This window comes from Theileria annulata, chromosome 1 (assembly GCF_000003225.4).
Source record: "Theileria annulata chromosome 1, complete sequence, *** SEQUENCING IN PROGRESS ***".
Taxonomy (NCBI): Eukaryota; Apicomplexa; class Aconoidasida; order Piroplasmida; family Theileriidae; genus Theileria; species Theileria annulata.
Genome location: NC_011129.2, coordinates 2,503,314 through 2,521,744, shown reverse-complemented (window position 1 = coordinate 2,521,744; position 18,431 = coordinate 2,503,314). Strand labels below are relative to the sequence as shown.

General features: G+C 34.2%; 6 protein-coding genes across 6 annotated transcripts, besides 2 other annotated features; 3 read left to right on the top strand and 3 right to left on the bottom strand.

Annotated features, from left to right (window-relative positions):
* Window positions 1–13: 13 nt before the first annotated feature.
* TA19615 (uncharacterized protein) lies at window positions 14–1,291 on the top strand (the record flags this gene model as incomplete). Its single annotated transcript, XM_949590.1, has 2 exons — window positions 14–785; window positions 927–1,291. 2 exons carry the CDS (start codon window positions 14–16, stop codon window positions 1,289–1,291), a joined length of 1,137 nt encoding a protein of 378 aa, XP_954683.1.
* A 179-nt stretch (window positions 1,292–1,470) lies between these two features.
* Window positions 1,471–1,539: a sequence feature (Signal peptide predicted for TA19670 by SignalP 2.0 HMM (Signal peptide probability 0.843, signal anchor probability 0.033) with cleavage site probability 0.520 between residues 23 and 24).
* Window positions 1,471–3,109, top strand: TA19670 (uncharacterized protein; the record flags this gene model as incomplete). Its single annotated transcript, XM_949589.1, has 3 exons — window positions 1,471–1,995; window positions 2,066–2,828; window positions 2,895–3,109. The coding sequence occupies 3 exons, from the start codon at window positions 1,471–1,473 to the stop codon at window positions 3,107–3,109; spliced, it is 1,503 nt and encodes a 500-aa protein (XP_954682.1).
* A 110-nt stretch (window positions 3,110–3,219) lies between these two features.
* TA19710 (uncharacterized protein) lies at window positions 3,220–10,377 on the bottom strand (the record flags this gene model as incomplete). The annotated part of the gene is made up of 6 exons (XM_949588.1): window positions 3,220–3,406; window positions 3,479–6,026; window positions 6,101–7,698; window positions 7,731–8,100; window positions 8,206–9,324; window positions 9,411–10,377. The coding sequence occupies 6 exons, from the start codon at window positions 10,375–10,377 to the stop codon at window positions 3,220–3,222; spliced, it is 6,789 nt and encodes a 2,262-aa protein (XP_954681.1).
* Window positions 10,378–10,706: 329 nt separating this feature from the next.
* Window positions 10,707–13,550, bottom strand: TA19715 (cysteine desulfurase, putative; the record flags this gene model as incomplete). Its single annotated transcript, XM_949587.1, has 6 exons — window positions 10,707–11,373; window positions 11,445–11,631; window positions 11,771–11,940; window positions 11,975–12,034; window positions 12,181–12,373; window positions 12,440–13,550. The coding sequence occupies 6 exons, from the start codon at window positions 13,548–13,550 to the stop codon at window positions 10,707–10,709; spliced, it is 2,388 nt and encodes a 795-aa protein (XP_954680.1).
* A 556-nt stretch (window positions 13,551–14,106) lies between these two features.
* Window positions 14,107–15,899, bottom strand: TA19720 (uncharacterized protein; the record flags this gene model as incomplete). The annotated part of the gene is made up of 6 exons (XM_949586.1): window positions 14,107–14,303; window positions 14,467–14,599; window positions 14,676–15,167; window positions 15,199–15,299; window positions 15,485–15,704; window positions 15,735–15,899. 6 exons carry the CDS (start codon window positions 15,897–15,899, stop codon window positions 14,107–14,109), a joined length of 1,308 nt encoding a protein of 435 aa, XP_954679.1.
* Window positions 14,194–14,262: a sequence feature (1 probable transmembrane helix predicted for TA19720 by TMHMM2.0 at aa 385-407).
* Window positions 15,900–16,211: 312 nt separating the features above from the next.
* Window positions 16,212–18,416, top strand: TA19725 (uncharacterized protein; the record flags this gene model as incomplete). The annotated part of the gene is made up of 1 exon (XM_949585.1): window positions 16,212–18,416. The coding sequence occupies one exon, from the start codon at window positions 16,212–16,214 to the stop codon at window positions 18,414–18,416; it is 2,205 nt and encodes a 734-aa protein (XP_954678.1).
* Window positions 18,417–18,431: the final 15 nt, after the last annotated feature.

Here is an 18,431-nt window from a genome sequence, read left to right as displayed (position 1 = left end):
ATGTGTTACGTTAATGGAGTCAACACCTTTGCCTAAACTTCGTATAGTTCCTTCATCAGATCCTGGTTTTGATTCTCACCACTTTTCAGTTCCTCCTCCCCTAAACACTTCCTCAAATTCTTATCCCTTTCCCTCCACATCAAATATCCCGCACTATTCTTCTGCAAATTTGTCAAATCCTCGACCCTTTACATCTGTAAATCGTACCGTTAGTAACGATGAAGTTGTGTTATTTGCAGTACATCCTCAAACTATTGTTAGACCTTTAAGGCGTCGTGTGTATCATAGGATTGGAGAGGCCTTGGAAGCCCTTTTATCCAGTCTGGAGGCTAAGGGATATACTAGGAGTTCAGTTTTGGCTCGTTTAAGATCCACTCCCTGGTTTCCCAGACTTTTTGACTACGATGGCATCGGTTGGCTTATTAAAATCTTTCAGAATTATGTCTGTCATTCTCACACCCTCGTGGTTCCCCTTCTATTTAAGGAGGTCTATGAGGTTTACGCCCCTGAGATGGATCGCACCTGTGCCAGTCAGGTTCTAAGAATCGGATTAAACTCTGACACTGATAATAGAAAGGTCTTACTAATGGGCGCAATCGATTTCACTGAGGAAACTATGTCAATTTACAGAAACCCTCTTGACCATAATAATTCACTTAGTGTATCAAGAGTTAATAAATCAGTTGACAGATTTAATCATTCTAATCTAAAGATAACCCCTGTTAATGTAGATAAAACGCCAGGGCACTTTGAAAATGCTTCAAACAACACTGTGCCAGATACAGGTAATACTATTATTTACTATAAGATATTGTTTGTAATATTACTATATTACACTAATATTTATTGCCTAATTAAGGACAATTTGGTATTATTTAAGTAAATAATTTCCATATTTGGGAATAACTAAATGCAAAATGTATTAGATAGCGGAACGATAGGGAATAGGGACTTTTTTATGAACGAGCAGAACTTGACGTTATTCACATCATTCCTTCCTAAGTTGAGGGAAGTTCTTCGAGAGAGGACTTCGAAGTTGCGGGAGTTGGAAAAAACTCTAGAGTATGAAGAAAGGGAAAAGGAAGAGCGTCAGAGGCTCTTGCTGAAAAACGCGTACAAACTTGTTCATCGGAGAGTAGAAGACGAGTTCAACGCATTTGAAAGGAATTTGTCAGTTTTCGAGAACATTTTTGAGACAAAATACTCAAAATCAAAACTGGCCAACTCCATGGAAGAATTAAACAAAAACATGACCATACTAAATACATACATTAATAATTTCTTCACATGACTTTTCGTAAATTATTATTAATTTATACTTATTTAGCCATAATTTTAGTATTCTTTAAGAGCTAATTATGAATAATATGGCTTACGATGAAAAAATGAATTATTGTGTATAACCTTCCATGGGTATACAATTAAATAGTATAATGTATACAATATGGCGTGAATTAAGCGCCTTCTGATATGTTGTTTTATTATTACACTCTTTTAATTTTTTTAACACTTCAGACTTTAATAAAATCCTCATATTCTTTCATATTTAGTACACATTTCCACCTCAACGACTTGTATCATAATAATTTGTACAATAATCTTTATAATAATATCAATGATAAAAACATATATAATAATTCCATTAATGGCGGGAATGTGCATAATTGGTGTGTATATGCCACAAAGAGTAAGTTGAAGGCTGTAAGAAAGTTTACACGTGACCGTCCCAAGAAGACCACCCCTGCTGCTATATATCCCTCCCCAACCTTGTACTACGGAAATGTGCATGACCACTTTGGCGCTCCACCGGAGTATTTGCCTATTCCAGTTCAGGATACGCTGGATTTTCTGAGAAACGGGAGACTTTCAGAGTTAATTTCACTCTTAAAGGCTGGAATTACTGGATCAGAACTCTCAAAACTGCTCTCTGATAATTCCTTCCATGAAGCCCTTTCTAAGGAACTCGAATCCATCAAAGATATTTCAGAGTTTCAAGTATTACACTATTAATTATATACCATCAACTTTATTATTAGTATTATTCCCTTATAATAATTATATATAGAATGATGATGTGAGTAATGATTTATATTTGTATTTTGATCGTGTGATAAATAAACCTGAAGAGTATGACCACTATGTTGATAAATTTTACACCCTCAAAAGGCTACAGTCATATTGGGCTGAACGTGAACAGAAATTGTACAACACAACCTTCAGACAGCTATTTTCTCGTCTAAGAAGCATCGCTTATAAGATGAAAGACGCAGGAATTCCTCTTGCCGAGTTTGCAAACCCAACACTGTGGCATAAATACGGTGTTTTCAAGCCTGTTCCAAACTGCAAAATGGTTGAAAATTACCTCAAGAAGCACCAAATCGCTATTAATTTCGATATCAAAAAGTTGTACTTTAGGGATGAAAATGGTGAAATTAAGTCTAATTTTGAAAATTTCTTCTCAAAACTGTACAAACCAGATGATTCCACCCATAACTCTACCGATAATTCTGATAATTCAAATAGTAATAATAATAGTGAGGTTGAGGATAGTTATAGTTTACATATTGATAAAGTTATTGGCGAGACTGGGTTTAATGTTGATGAGAATGGAAGACTTCCTGAGGATTTGGTTGATCGGATAGTGGACGATTTATCTGATCTGGGTGTACTTAATCATCAAGAGCCATGGGCAATTAATCTTTCCAAGATTGAGGAACTCCAGGAACAATTCACTACTGAACAATCTCAACATGCATATGCGATCCGGGATTTTTACCTATCACTCAAATTTCCAGATTATAAAATCGAAACTGATCCTTACACTCTGGGTACCATTTAAACATCTATACACATTTTATTATATATATAATAGTTTGATATAATTTAATTATTAGAATCATATGTAAATCATGAATATCGTACAAAAACTTACGAAAGAGATTTGCTGGTGAAGTATAAGAATTGGTTGAAGAGTGGTGCTCCTCGGGAGACATTTAAGCCTATGAACGAAAAGTACAAACATTTGGCTATCTGGCACAGCCTCTCGAAAAACCAGCGGAGGAAACTGGTTCAAAAATATTTAAAAACTCAAACTGTTCCAGTCAGCTAACTTATTAAATGCTGTACTATAAACTACTCACTTAATATATACTAAGATATACATGTATATGCTATATACTATATTATACTATATGCGAATAGTATATTTTACGATAAAAATTACAAAATGAGTTCCCAGGGGTTGCATGCCTTTTGTTCCTTTTTATTATCGTTCCATTCGACCTGAACGCACTTCCAGATATCTAACATTGCGAAATTTGACCTCTTTATAACTCCGGTTTGGCCAGTATATCTATTCTTACATTTCTGAGTTGCTCTACTGAAACTCTTCAAGCTATCATATACCCTATTACAAAATTTATTTATTATTAAAATATATTAATGTAAAAATATACTAGGGATTATAAAGTTAACAAACCTTTGATAAGAATACATGAAGTTGGGTAAATGGAGTTGTTTGGGATATTTGAGGAGTATTGGGACTGTGAGATTGAATACTTTGGGTGAAGAGGCTGAATTAGGTCTTGGGATGAACGTTGGCTCCTCTGTGACCTTCTTAGCAGCTCTCGATTTTTCAATTCTTAACATTGTTCTGCAAACGCGTCTCAAATTTGTGACTAGTCCGAACTTCTCGTCAAGACTTTCTTCCTCACCATCACTTTCTTCTTCGTAACCCAAACTCTCAACAGTCAAGTTCAAACAAAATATCTTTAACTCGCTAAATCTATCCGATACCTTCTCATCTTTTACTTCATTAGCTACGCCCCCATCACTAACTGCATTAGAACTATCATTAACCTCATCTACAGTGTTGTTGGCTGAAACGGATGCTTTTGAGGGCATCTTTAGATCAATGAGATTGGTAGTGATTGATAGGATTCTCACTTGACTTGTTTCCTGAGGTGCATGCCTGTAATTATGTTCCAATTTTGCCAAGAGTAACTTTATTTGTTCGATAAGTTCTTCATTATCTTCTTTAAGACTTTCTTCCTTTACTGCTGAGTTTTCTGGATTCTCATCCTTTACATTGTTATTTGTAGTATCTCCTGATACAGTGTTATATACTGGGGAAGTATCTGAAACTACTGACTCAGTCTCTTGGTTAGCTTCATTATTTGCGGTTGCATCACCATTTGGCGATTTCGTTTTCTTTGGTCTTTTCGGTTTCTTTTCTGTTTTCTCTTCTTTAACATTTACAACAGAACTATCTTCATTATTATTAGTGTTATCAGTGTTATTTGGGTTAGTATCAGTAGTATTATCAGTGTTAGGATTATCTTTATTTTTATTATCCCCAGCACTAGTATTAGTAGCATCCTTAGTAGTAGGGCTAGAATTAGTATCTGGTGTTGTTTGAGATTTTTTTGAAGACTTTCTTGAAGTAGACTTAGAACTATTATCATCCTTTGAAACATTTGTTTGATCTACATCATCTATATCGTAGAGTTGGTACAAATCATTCGGGTCAGTCATACTTTCAATATCCGTGAGATTAACATCGGAATCAGCGTCCCTATCTCTCTTCTTCCTTTTCTTCTTAGGTTTTGAGCTCTTACTACTCTTATTTGTCTGTTTTTCTTCGTTCACTTTGATTCCCAAAGACTCCTGAATATCCTTCAGCAAATACGTAACTGAGTCGATCAACTCCATCATTCCTCCTGGAAAGAATACCATAGTGTCTCTCACGCTCAGAGAGTTTAGAAGCTCGAATATATCAAGCTTGTCGGGTTCGCTTAGTGCTGAATTGAGACTTTCTCCATGTTCACTCACAAACTTCTTGTAATTGACTGCAGTGGTAACTGAAAAATCCAGGGAAGCATCGTGGTTATACACCTCGAAAAACCTAAACCACAAACCAACCTTTTCAACCATCATCATCATTTCACTACCCAAATTATTGTCGAGATAAATTGGGGAATTTGCACAACAACAAGCGTTATGTTCACCTGGTGTTTTAATTTTTTGATTTAAAACTTTTCTCAAAGTCGGGTTATCAGTGTTTAGCTGATTATATATAGCTTCTAAATTGAGTCTCCACTCATTTCTCATTTCTAGCCACTTTATGTGGTGATAGTATCTGTTGGTCACGAACTCAAACAGATACACTAACTCCAAGACCCCCTTCAAACACTCTCTACATCCTTCAAGGTCAGACACACACAACGTCAAACACTTCTTTATCATGTTATTAACGTACAAATTTAAATGTAATCCATTATTATACACTTGTTCCATTCTGGTCTTTATTTTATCAGCATTTTTCGATGCGTCATTAGAATTATCCTTAGTATTAGTAGTATCATCAGTACCCTTAGTAGTACTAACAGTATTACTATCGAGTATTGTTGTGGATAGAACAATTTTGGTAAAAGAATTTTTGAAGAATCTGTAAACTCCTCTGAGAAGTGGGAGCAACATTTCTCCTATGATTGTGGGCGATTTATACGTTAGGATTTCAAATGAGGGCAAAGAGAAGTCGGGCTCAATTTGCATAAGTCTAAGTGCCAAATTACGTTCATTTGTTGTATGTTGTGAAAGCCTTGTTATGAAACGTTTAAGTGACTTATGAGAGTCAATTACGCACCAGCTTAGGATAGATGGTACATTTGTCAGATATTCTAAATACTCATCGACTGTCCTGAAAAAAGTTGGATGACGGTCAAACACCTGACGACTACGTCTAACCTTCGGTCTATTTCTAGATCTACCTTTACTTCTCTTCTTCTTCATTTCTTCCTTAACATTTTCTTCCTTCTGATTGTTTGTTTCAGTGTTCTCTATGGTGTTATTTGTGGCATCATCACGGTTAGTCGTGTCATTTGATGGCGTATCGGAGACTAGTCGATCTGGTGTATTTAGTGTTGAATCATTATCAATTGTATAATTCTCCAGGTTCTCCACGTTATCAACTGTGTTATCATTATTAGTGACATTAGTACCATTGGGTCTTTTATCTGTAACACTTCCTACAACATTATTAATATTAATATACTAAGTGTATGATATAATTATTAGTATAGGCTGAATAATTGTAAAAAACCTTTATTATCAACTGTCATTAGATTGGTGATTTTAGTTTGTGTATTCGGTGTATTTAATTTACTTCTTTTAGAATTATTTTCATCTTGTTGTTGATTGGATGACTCTCTTTTTCTACCCCTTTTACCTTTTACCTGGTTAAAAATTCTATCCTGTGTGAACTTTTGTGCAAATTCAGACAGGTCGAAAGTGAAAAGTTTGGGGTTAATTGAGGGTTTTCTCAAGTACTTACTCCTTCTTATTATCCGATTTTGTATGAACCTGAGTTGTGGCATTGTTTGTACATATATTCTTCTCTCATAGTCGAGGCCAAAGTAATAATATGAGTTGTAAAATCTATCAAGTCCTAACAGCACTGGTCTTTGGAGATACCTTTCCTCAAGTTCCATCAGTTCTCTGCTGATTACTTTCGGCCTTTTGACGATCTTTTTTTCGTCTTCGGCCTTCATCAGCTGCGATTTGAGTGTGAAAAACTCATCGTTTCGTTCGTCGATAAAGTTTTTCCCCACGCTCGAGTAACTCAAAATAGCGCCCAGCCATACCAACAAACTCAGCCTTTCGTACAGGTCCAACTGCAAAAATGTCTTATGTCTCAGCTTGATAAAGGCTGACTTAACAAATGCTGGTGAAATTGATCCCTTACAAAGGGTTTCAAACCTTTCCTGGTCAGGGTGCCATTCCATCTCAAATTCGTAATACGGGCAATAACGGTTCAATCCCCAACCTCTTCTGGTTGAACGTTCTCTATCTTCTTCTTCTTCCTCCTCTTCTTCCTCATCCTCTTGATACAACTTATTATTATCCATTTGTAAATTATCATCTTCAACTCCACTGTTGCTGTTCTCATAATCTTCGAATGGTATATCATCCAACATATTCAGATTCTCAGTATCAATCATTTCATCAAACTTATCTTCACCCATTTCCTTTCCAAACCCCTTTCCAAACTCTTCATTTACCTCATTTACGTGATTGGTAAAACCTTTGAAATCTTCTGAGAACTGTTTGTTGAATTGATTGTAGGTCTGGCTGAAGTTTAGAAAGGACGGGTCACCCCAGACCACGGAGTTTAGTTTATAGCGGTACGTAGTTTTGGAGGTGTAAAGTGCGTAAAACAAATAAACCTTCAAAAGTGCGTTCCAAGTATATTCTGTTAGCATTTCTGGGTCTAAAAGTAACTCATTTTGTGCTATACTTTGATGTTCTTTATACCCAAAACCGAGTACCGGTTCCTTATACAAATCCTCAGACTCATCAACTAAATACCAGTTGTAATAATTCATGTCATATCCGCTCTGATCCAAATCACCACCAAGAGTATTATTCCCATTATTCTTTACATTTACAAATGAGTTTAATCCACTAATAAACTCATTTACAGATTTGGAAAGTGAGTTGTTAGTTTTGATGTGTTGTGGGTGGTCTTTTTTCCAGACGTTGAGCACTTTTTTGAACGTCGGAAGTGGTTCTCCTGCTGTAAAATTGACCTTATAATTAGAGTCTGAACCGTACAAAAGTTCTAAAGGACACACTTTCGGTCTTGTAGTGTCATAAAGTGTAAAACTATCTCTATCTTGCTCGTGTGATATCACAGTATACCTAATCATTCATTTAGTGTGACTATGGATTACCTGTATGTTGAAGAAACTGTAACTACTCTTTGGAACTTTTTGAACCTTTTATTCCACCTTGAGGAGTTTACGTATGGTAATACTGAATCTGGGTCTTGTCCTACTCTCTTAAATCTTCCTTTATACAAACATCCTCCGTTGGTGTTTACAAAGTCCAATGCAAGTTCAGAGTCTGAGATTGCAACTTGTAGTTCTCTTTCCTGAACTTCCTTCTTCTTGTCGCTCAGTTCTCCACTTTCTCTCAGGTTCTGGACAAACCAATCGAATCCATAGTTACACACGCTTCTTCTGAACACTTGCATCAGGCCTAAGTATAACCTTCCCAGACTACCTTCATCCAAGTCCTCCAAATACTCGACATCCGCCTCATCTACACATTCGTCCAGATATATAATAGAAATGTTACAAATCGTAAAATAACTCAGATTAAGCTATAATTAATAATATTTAATGCAAAATAACTAAGACTATATACTTATAAGATTCTTGTTGAGATAGTAAATCCACTGTAATCCATCATCGTATTCTTCATCGTCCAACTCTTCTTTCACATTTTTAGGATTATCAACAACTGTATCATTAGTGTTAATTGTTCTAAGGGTATTCATAAATCGTTTATTATTGCAAATACAGATCGGTTCTGTTAAGGGGAATGAAAAGAGTTCGGTGGGTTTATATTCTGCGAGGCTCGTGTTAAAGATAAGATTTGCTTCCAACTGTACGAAGGTCATTTTCGGTAAGAGTGGCGCCGAGGCCATGCTTGGCACTGAGAACTGACGCGTTAGGTCGAGCAAATCAACAATCTCATCAATTCCATAAAACTTTAGTGTCCTCAATGGAATATCTCTCGGATAATACTTCGCATTATTAAGTTCGATATCCGCATCGTTGGAAAGAACCGGCGGTGATTTGTCGGTATCAGATGCTTCCGAGCACGTGTTATAATTTGACCATTCGAAATCGAAGGGAAGCAAAAGGCCATCGCACTTAGCTTCAAGTTCAACTGCCTTTCTATATTCTTCTCTTTTTTGTGATTCAGTTTGAACGACGTGTTTGCGAACCACCGGTTCCATCTCCGAAACTGCCTTATTTCTAATAACTCTACCGCTTCTGCTCTTCATATCGTTCATGCTATACTGGTTGTTGTACTCCTCAAGGTTGAACCTCTTGTTCTTTGGGCCTCGTTTCACTGCCTTAATCAACGCTTGCTGGGGTTGTAAATGTGGTAAACTCTGAATAGGAGTCCCCTTAATATACAGCTGTGACTTGTATCGGTTTGCAAGTGTGTTTTTACCCACGTAGTCCAGACGCATGAAGTTGTTGTCAAAGTAGTGGAATGGGGATTGCTCTCGCAACCTCTCCACCAACTCACTCAAGTACGTTTCCAACTTCCTGTTACATGTGAAGAAGTAGTAATATCGGCACTCCGTGAAGATGAAGTCGAGGTTCCTATACACGTCCATCTGTGTACAACCGTAGATATTCACTGGAGCTCCCCATTGAGTCAACTCTTCTTTTCTCTCTTCCAAATCATTTACTTGTGCATTTGTCAACTTTCCATTTAATTGAGCAACCGGGACCAATTTATCAGTTCCTACAAATCATCATTATACACAAATTTCGCGAGTTATTAAAAATTATACTCAAAAATAATTTGTATATAAATTGTGTAATATGAACCTGTATCTTGTGAATTTGAGTTAAATTGATTATTGGTAAGATTCGCCTCAATAGAACCAGGGGCTGAATAGTTTGACAACATTCGATCAGAATTTCTTTGAACTCTAGGCTTAGTCATTGACAATAAAACATTCTTAAACGATTTGTCGTTTTCTGACTGCATTTCCTTCACAATTCTTGTGGACATATCAAAGAGTAATTTTGCCGGTGCGAACGAATTGTAATAACCACCCGAGGGCCTATCAATTCTATAGTAGACGTCATTTTCAGAGACAACCCAGAGGTATGGAGGAGAGTCCTCTTTGGTTCCAACGTCAAAAAACCAGTCAACTAGCACGATTTTTGCTGAAAAGTATCTCTGCTTTCTTGCAACTCTAATTAGGCCTTCGGTACTATCGATTCTACGTTTTGTTTTGAAGGACTTAATCCAGGGGTGGTTAGTCTCCAAAAGTTCTTCGACTGTGTGGACCATACCGATATGTTTGACTTTACAGAACATCAGAATCCTAGATTCGTATCTACCCAGGTGTTCCAAAGGTACAAAACGGTCACCTCTTGAGGTATACAAAACGAAGTCTATTACGTATCGGACCACTGATCCATCTCCTTGGAACCAGGTATAAAATCCTGGAATTATAGACTCCGGACTAAAATCCTGTCCAAACTTTTGCATTACCACGTCATTCGGAACAGGCTCTCCTTCGTTATTTATAACTCCCTGCTCATCAGGCACCAAGGGTAGCCCGGAATTAAGTCCATCCACAGAGCAATAAGTCAGATTCTCGCTCTTGGTTAATATTTCGGAACATTGGGGCAATTTTTTCTTAATTTCGGCCAGTTCATTATTTCGCGCTAATAATATTTCCTTAAAATCGGACTCTGATTTATCGGTATTTTGATTTTCTTCTTTTAAATTGTTCGCTTCGTTCTTTGGAGCGTAAGATGTGCTCAAGCGCAGGTAATCCATTAGTGCAGACTATTTGATTACAGACCAGACAAAATAACGTTGTGGAATCATGAATATTTTAAAAGAATAATGAAATATACAAAATTTAGAAGAAATAAGGCTAAATTTGGTAATTTACATAGGTGTAATTACTTAATGCGATCAGATAATATACACAATTTTAAACGAAATTGAGAAACAAATCCACAATCGTTTAAAATTTAATATAAACTAAAAAGAATTTAATTTAACTCAACATTGATTGGAAAACATAAAATGTAATATTCTCAGCACAACAAAAACTGAAATTAAACTGCCTCACTATTTACTAAGGTAATATAAATCATTTATTATAAAAGGTTATTTATTTTTCTAATCGTTCCCTCCACTATTTCCAAGGCTTCTCCTGAAGACACTTTGTAGTTTTCCTTTATCCACTGCTTCTCATTTATTACTCCTTTATCCTTTCCATTACCCTTCCAGATATGTTCTCCTCTGTTAATTTTCTCCTCATTTTCCAAAGGAATTTTACTCTTAAATCTTTCCTTTGTCATATTATTATTAATTTGTTTCCTATTTCTCACTTGTTGGTCATCATTATTACCAGCTGAAGACACTTTCATGAACATATTCCACACCCTACTCGCCAGCGATTCCTCATCTTCATCACTATCATCTGACACATCACAGATATGGGACAGTTTCCCCCTCTTCGTTTCTTTTTTGTAATTTTCGTTTGTTATTATGCTATTTGGCGATTCCTTTCTAGATAATGTATATTTCTCGTCAATTTCCTTCATTTCGAATGGATTATTGAATTCCATATACTTAATCTTATCGGATTCCACGTAATTTGTACTTTTAGAATCTTGATTTTCCGCTTTTCCCAGGTTCATAATTTGCCTTTTCTCATTTTGGTATATTTTTTCGGCAATTGCAATAGATTCTGAGATTGTTAACTGTTTATCACTTTCTTTTTCCAAGAATCCAGTTATATTAGAAAGTTGAACCACAATCCTAAACACCACTATATTTATTTACTTACTACACATTTTCTAATCTATATATATAGTTATCAGATGGATTACTTGTTATTTTCAGTGTAATTATCCTTTCCATCACGTTTTTGATTTTTTGATGAGAATTCCTTTATTAAAATTTGGTTGGGTGTCGAGTTCTCGGAGCTTGTTTCTGAGGGCCATTGGTTTTGTATCGGAATTGCTGTTGTTGGCTTCACACCTCCGAACTTTTCACTTTCACAATTATCTAATTTTCCTAATCACACTAATTCTATTAATTTTTAATTAAATATTTAGTCCAATATTTTCAACTCAAAACACTATTTTTTCCATTTTCACCACCAAATTAGTTATAATTATAACTATTTATCCGATTATTTATATATTTAAATTACTTGTCACATAATAGGATTTTGGTGTTTCCACGTAAAGTTCTGGTTTGGAGACGATTAAATCATTGATGTGTAGGACTTCATCAACATTTTTTATTTTACTTAGATCTATGTATTCAGTTTCATCCTGTTCTTTGCTATTACAGCCCAGGCACCTAAAAATCCACTTTCCTCTGAAAACCATGTCTATAATCTAACTGATCACACATGTGTATTTTAACTAGTGGTACTTCAGGATCATACTTGTACATTTTCTTCTCTAGCAATCTAATATACAATATTATACACATTAAAACAATAATTTATAGATTAAAACTAAAATTTGTACATTAAAATTATATAAATTGATAAAATTGGTGTGAAAAATTTATCAAGTCCAAACCATGGATTTGGGATCTTGTTTTTCAAGATACATTTCGTACAGTGGGCTCAGGTTCCTAAGTTTTTCAACTACTTTTGTTATTGACTCCAGTGCCATATCAACTTCAGATTCCATAGTAAACCTACCTAGTCCAAATCTTATCGAAGTATGCGCAAGCTCTTCACTAACATCCAAACTTCTCAATACATAACTTGGTTCCAGACTAGCAGAAGTACATGCTGATCCTACACATTTTATGTATTACTTAAGCATAAACTATAACTGAGGCTAAGAGTGTTGTGAAAAAATACCTGAGCTCAAGGCGAAATTCGAGAGTGACATTAGTAGAGATTCACCTTCAATGAATTCAAATGACATATTTAAGTTTCCAAAATAGCGTTCTCCCGGTTTAATTGAACCATTGATTGAGACATGATCTATAGCACTAAGACCATTATAGAGCTTGAAGAAGAGATTTTCCATATGGAGTTGATCCCTTTTCATTTCCATTTTCGCTATTTTGGCTGCGGTTCCAAGTCCTACAACTAAAGCGGTTGGCAAAGTTCCTGATCTAAGTCCCCTTTCCTGGCCGCCACCGTCTATTATTGGCTGAAGCCTGATTCTTGGCTTAGTCCTTACAAACAGAGCACCCACTCCCTTTGGGCCATAGATTTTATGGCCTGAAATTGAGAGCAAATCAACATCTAAATTCTTTAGGTCAATTGGTAACTTTCCGAAGCTCTGAGCTGCGTCTGTGTGGAAAATTACCTTATGCTCCTTACAAATTCTTCCAATTTCAGAGATGTTCTGTATTACACCTATCTCATTGTTTACGTGAATTACGCTACACAAAAAGGTTTCTGGTCTTATATTCTTCCTAACTAAATCCGGCAGTATCATTCCATACTTATCGGGCTTCAGATAAGTTACCGAATATCCCTCGTTTTCCAACTGACGGCAACACTGTAAAACACACTTATGCTCAATTTGGGTCGTAATTACATGGTTCTTCTTAGATTTGCCTGGGGATTCAACTAGTCTACCGTAAAACGACTTGGATCCCTTAATTGCCAAATTATTACTTTCAGTTGCTCCTGATGTGAATATCACATTCTTACTTTCACAGTTTATTAGGTTTGCCACATCTGCGCGGGCTGTTTCTACTGCCTTTTCTGCTTCCCAGCCATATGAGTGTGTTCTTGAGTGTGGGTTTCCGAAGGCATGGGTTAAATAGGGCATCATACTATCCAAAACTCTAGGGTCAACGCATGTTGTAGCTTGATTATCCAAGTAAACACGATTATATGTTTTTTTTCCACAGCTAGTTTTAAATTGACCTTGAATATCTATTGAAATTGAGTAATAACGCGAAACAAAACAATTTATGGACTTTATAAATTCATTTCTACAGAAAAACTTCATTTTTTACACATGATTATTATTTTTAAAGTTTATAATCTACACTGAATTTTTTATATTACATATAATTTTAAAATTTTACTATTTATTTTACAGATTATTCATTAAAATTCATTTTAAATAAATTAAATTAACATTTTCCATCCTTATTTCAACCCATATTATTATTCATGGTACACCAATTTTCAAAATTAGTTTTTTACAAAATTTATTTAATAAAATTTCAAAATTTAGACAAAATTTTGATTAAATTCTTCATATAAGTTAAAATTTATGTTTTCTGATTTTTATTATTAATGTATTTACTTATTATTGTACTTAATTATTTATTGATTATTAGTTATATATTTGTGAATTTGCTCTGATATTTATAATATGAATAAGATAAAAATGATATTAGTTGTTATTAAAAAAAATTTAGAGGTGTTCTTAGTTGCAGTAATGTTATAGAGGAATCAAAATAGTTTGATTCCTACACAGAGTTATAGTTTTACCGTTTGAAAACGACATTTCTGTTCTAATAATAAAAGTCTTTGTACTTAATAATAATGTATACAAGTTAGTCATCCTTTTTATCATCGTAGAAGTCTTCGTCATCACTATCGAGTGCTTTTCCTGGATGTTTAGGTTTAGGGTTTTTGTTTTTAACGAATATTAGCACGATGAGTAGGAGAGGCGATATTGCTAATAAGAATTTTAAAACATTGAACAGGAATCTTAGAAGGTCAGTCAACAACATTGAGCTTGCAAAAATTTCTGTAATTCTATATAAACCAAAACGTGTTAAAAAAATCCTTATTTGATATAAAATAATTGGAACAATATTATACTTAACAAAAAATAAATTAGTGTATATTGTGTAGTGAGTGGATACACACAACATTGGTTTATCAAATTAATTTAAATTTGGGTGATTAACCGAAAATGTTTTCCCACATGTTATTAAACTTCGGTGGACGCTTTCTTAGGTTAATGTTAACATACTTAGTTCCGGAGGTTGGGTCCTTGTACATGGTCCAAAAACATCCATCACAGTCGACTTTCCCAAACAACTACGCCATTATTATATTACCAGCTAAATAAATCTGTATAAATAGCAATAATGAGACTAAATGTAAAATTAGTTACGGTTTTATGAAGTAGAATCTTTTCTTGGTTTTTAATGGTAAGAGTGGATGGGAGAAACTTGATTTCGTAGTCCTTCTTTTTAGTGGACTTATCTACTGTGAAGAATATTTCGATATTGGTTAATGATTGTCTCCACTTGAGCTTTAGTTCTGATGTTTCCAAAACTTTGAAGGGTTCAGATAATAATCCACTTTCTCGGTAAATGGAGTGAACCACTGTCTTCAACTCTTCTATATCTAATTCCTTCTTACCTTCTGAAATCTGATTTTCCAAATTTTCCCAGTCAATATTGTTATTTTCAGAAGTTGGTAGATTTGAAATGTCAAAAATTTTCCTCATTTGATTTTCAAGTTTTTCATTTTTTTCGCTAAGAACTTCCTTAAGGTCTAAATTATTTTCACAGGGATTTCTCTCATTTTGTTTTTCCAATTTTTCAAGATCTTCTTTATTCTCTACTCCGTAAACTCCAGATCTAAGGTCAGTCAGGAATTCCTATGAATATATTAAATCTAATATTACTCACATTAATAGTATTCAAATCATCTTCTGTTAGGGCAGAATCAGATTCTTGGGGCTGTTCGCTTTCATTACTAAAGGTTGAACGCCTCCTTTCTATATTATTCCCTTTGTAAAAAGTATTGTATAAAAACCCAAAACGATTTAACCGAAGATTATTAATTGATTGTGAATTAATAGTGTTTGCGATGCTTAAAAAATATATAGAGTAAATTAATTTCATTTCTTGGCAAGGTTTTCCATTTGATCCAATTTCTTTGCTGATCTCAGAACATCTTTGAAAACGAGCTCACTTTTATTTGGTTTAGCTCTTCCGTATTTATTATATTTATGTTCAAGTTCAGACAAACTTGATTTACCTGTTGGCGAAAAACAGAAATTGGTTCTTTTTTTGATTGGGAAAACAACATTTACATCTGGATCTCCGTAGTAACTTCTGAAATATCCAGAATCTCCATAAAATACAAACGGTTCGTGTGACACAGGTCTCGTTTCTCCCAAAAGTAATCTCAGCTAAAAGATATTTATAAGTTCAAAGCCTACCTTGTCGTCAATTATCTTGGGACTAAACTTCTTTATGAGTCCTGCCCAGAACGGTAAATATGTTCTATGTCCCGTTTCCCAGTAAATTGAATTTATTTGTAAACCGTGTGATAAATCTTCATTATTTCCAGAACCAGGTCCATCAGACCCATGATCATGACTCATTTACTTTATTATGATATGTGTATAAAATTTAATTATTGGAAATTTTACACCTTAAATGAAATGATTCAACTAATGCAAGTGATATGGGGAAATAATCCGTCATATTGACTTTATTTAAGGGATTCTATTCCTTAAAAGGAACTCATTATTTTTAAAACGATGTATAAAATTTGTAAAATTCCCTTTGAGGAAAACTCAATTATTTTAAACCCCAAATTCACACTTTAGTACTAACACATTTTGTTAATCTAAGATTCTATGGGACTATTATCCCTATTTCTGAATTTTTAATAGATAAAAATGTAACATATAATGTATTCAGATGGATACATTAAATTCTTATCCAAAAATTGGAACACCTTTAATGAAATTGAAATAACGGAATCCCTTGTTTTATTTTTTATTCTAGAGAATTTGTACCATACAATACTTCCAAATTTGAAAGAGTTTTCCATAATTGACAGCATAACTTTTGAATCTCTCACCTGTAACTCAAAAATTTTAAATTCCAGTTCTGCTTACACATCATGTACATTATTTTTTGAAAGTAATTTGTTGTTAACAGAATTACAAAAGGATTTTCTCAGACTTTTATTAGACACGAGATTTCCCAGAAATGATGAGAGTGTTGTTTTTTTTGATTTGCTCAAAATTTTCTACTCAAATGATGATGAGAAACCTTATATGTTAGTTTCAGAATCTGTATTGGCCTGGATAATTGATAAATTCAGTTCTATTCTGGAAAATGATGAATTGAAATCCAGCGAAAAAGATGCCATTGCATTAGATAAATTTAGGAAATACCTTAACTGTGTTGATAGCAAGAGATTTTCGCAGGAAATAAATAGGCTAAACCAACTTAAAGGGTCAACCTATAACTTAATTATAATATCTTTATGCTTCTTCTTGCTTCATATAAATCCATGCTTTAGCGGTGTTGGCAAAAGATTACATAGATACCTAAAAAAATGTACCAAAAGTGATCTGTTCAACTGCACCTTAATTACAAACAACCTAATAAGATGGAACCCGAAGGACCTTGTACTTTGGGAAATAAAGTCAATTTTGACTGAATTTTGGTTTAGAAAATTTGATATCAGAAGGAAGAATATGTTGTTTAAAAGAGGGTTATTTTCACCAGGAACCTCGAGAAATATTATATATAAACTTCTCATGAGGCTGATTTACAAGTTGTTTACTGACCGCCTTCTTCTGTTAAACAAGTCGTTTGTAGAGGAAATTTTATTCATCAAACCTTTCAACAACTGCGTTTCAACTTATTTAAGACATGAATATGATTCTGTAGTTAAGAACGTGTTCCCAGTTTTCACAGAAAGATTAAAGAAGATTAGTACCAACTCTGAGTATTATAACAAGCTTAGAGAGTTTAAATACATGGAAGTTAAGACCAGATACAAAATTATACTTTCAAATTCAATTTTCAAGTTATTTTCAAGGTTCTACAACAGATTGCTGAGAAAATTTAGCTTCCCAAACATCTTCATTCTATTGGTAAATTTGACCAAGGAGAGAAATTACTCAAGATTATCCTCAAGTGTAATAAGTTATAGGGATTTGTTGATGAGTGGTTTTCTATACACCAGAGTGGATGAAGATTCCGAAAGTATTTTAAGACTATGTGATGAAATGATTACCAAGGACACAGAAAACGTTTGGGTTGACAATAAATCAAAGATGTTGTTGAATTTAGTTGATTTGAAGACACTCTTGAAACCGTTCTATTTTGATCATGATTTGGTTAATCTAATTTTCAAATTCAGGGTTGTTTTGATCTTCAATGAGTATTTATCAACTTGGCACAGTTTCACAGATTTGCTCTACATCTTCTGTGACACGAGTGTTCTGAATCGGTCTGTTAAAATTAAGAAAGTGAAAAATAACAGAAAGAGGACTATAATTAAGTTTTTGGATCATGGGATTGATGAGTATAAATCTGAGTCAACTCAAATTAGAAAGGTCATAAATGAAGAGGTTTACCGTAATGAGTTTGGTCATATACGTGGTTATGGGTTTGGAAGTGTCAGATACATTTATCTGGATTCTAAAAGAATTTGTGAGATTTTTAGTGACCTACAAATAGACTTGATTTTAAACTCTTACAGTCAGCTTTTGTATATTCTTTTTAATCTGTTTTGTAATATTAAAAAGTTGAACAAAACTACAAACAATTTAGACCTTTCAAACTTCAACCTACTTTTCGAAGCTATTTTTTTGGTTTTCAAATATTCAAGATCGGTTCCTAATCTTGGTACTAAAGTTAGTCCGCTTGTTGGAATCAGGTTCATAAAGGAAATGAACAAGTTCTACAAGTTAGTGTTTTTCAAGTACAGGAAACAATTAAATGTAAATGAACATGTACCATATTTTTTGGATTCTGTTATCGCCAAATTAGTTCTACTGTTTCTCTCGCCTCTTTTCAGGTTCTACATACACTGGGTAGTTTCAGGTCAAGCGAAGCTTGAGTTGCTATATAGACAAGTATTAAAGCTTAAATAATATTATAAACTCTTC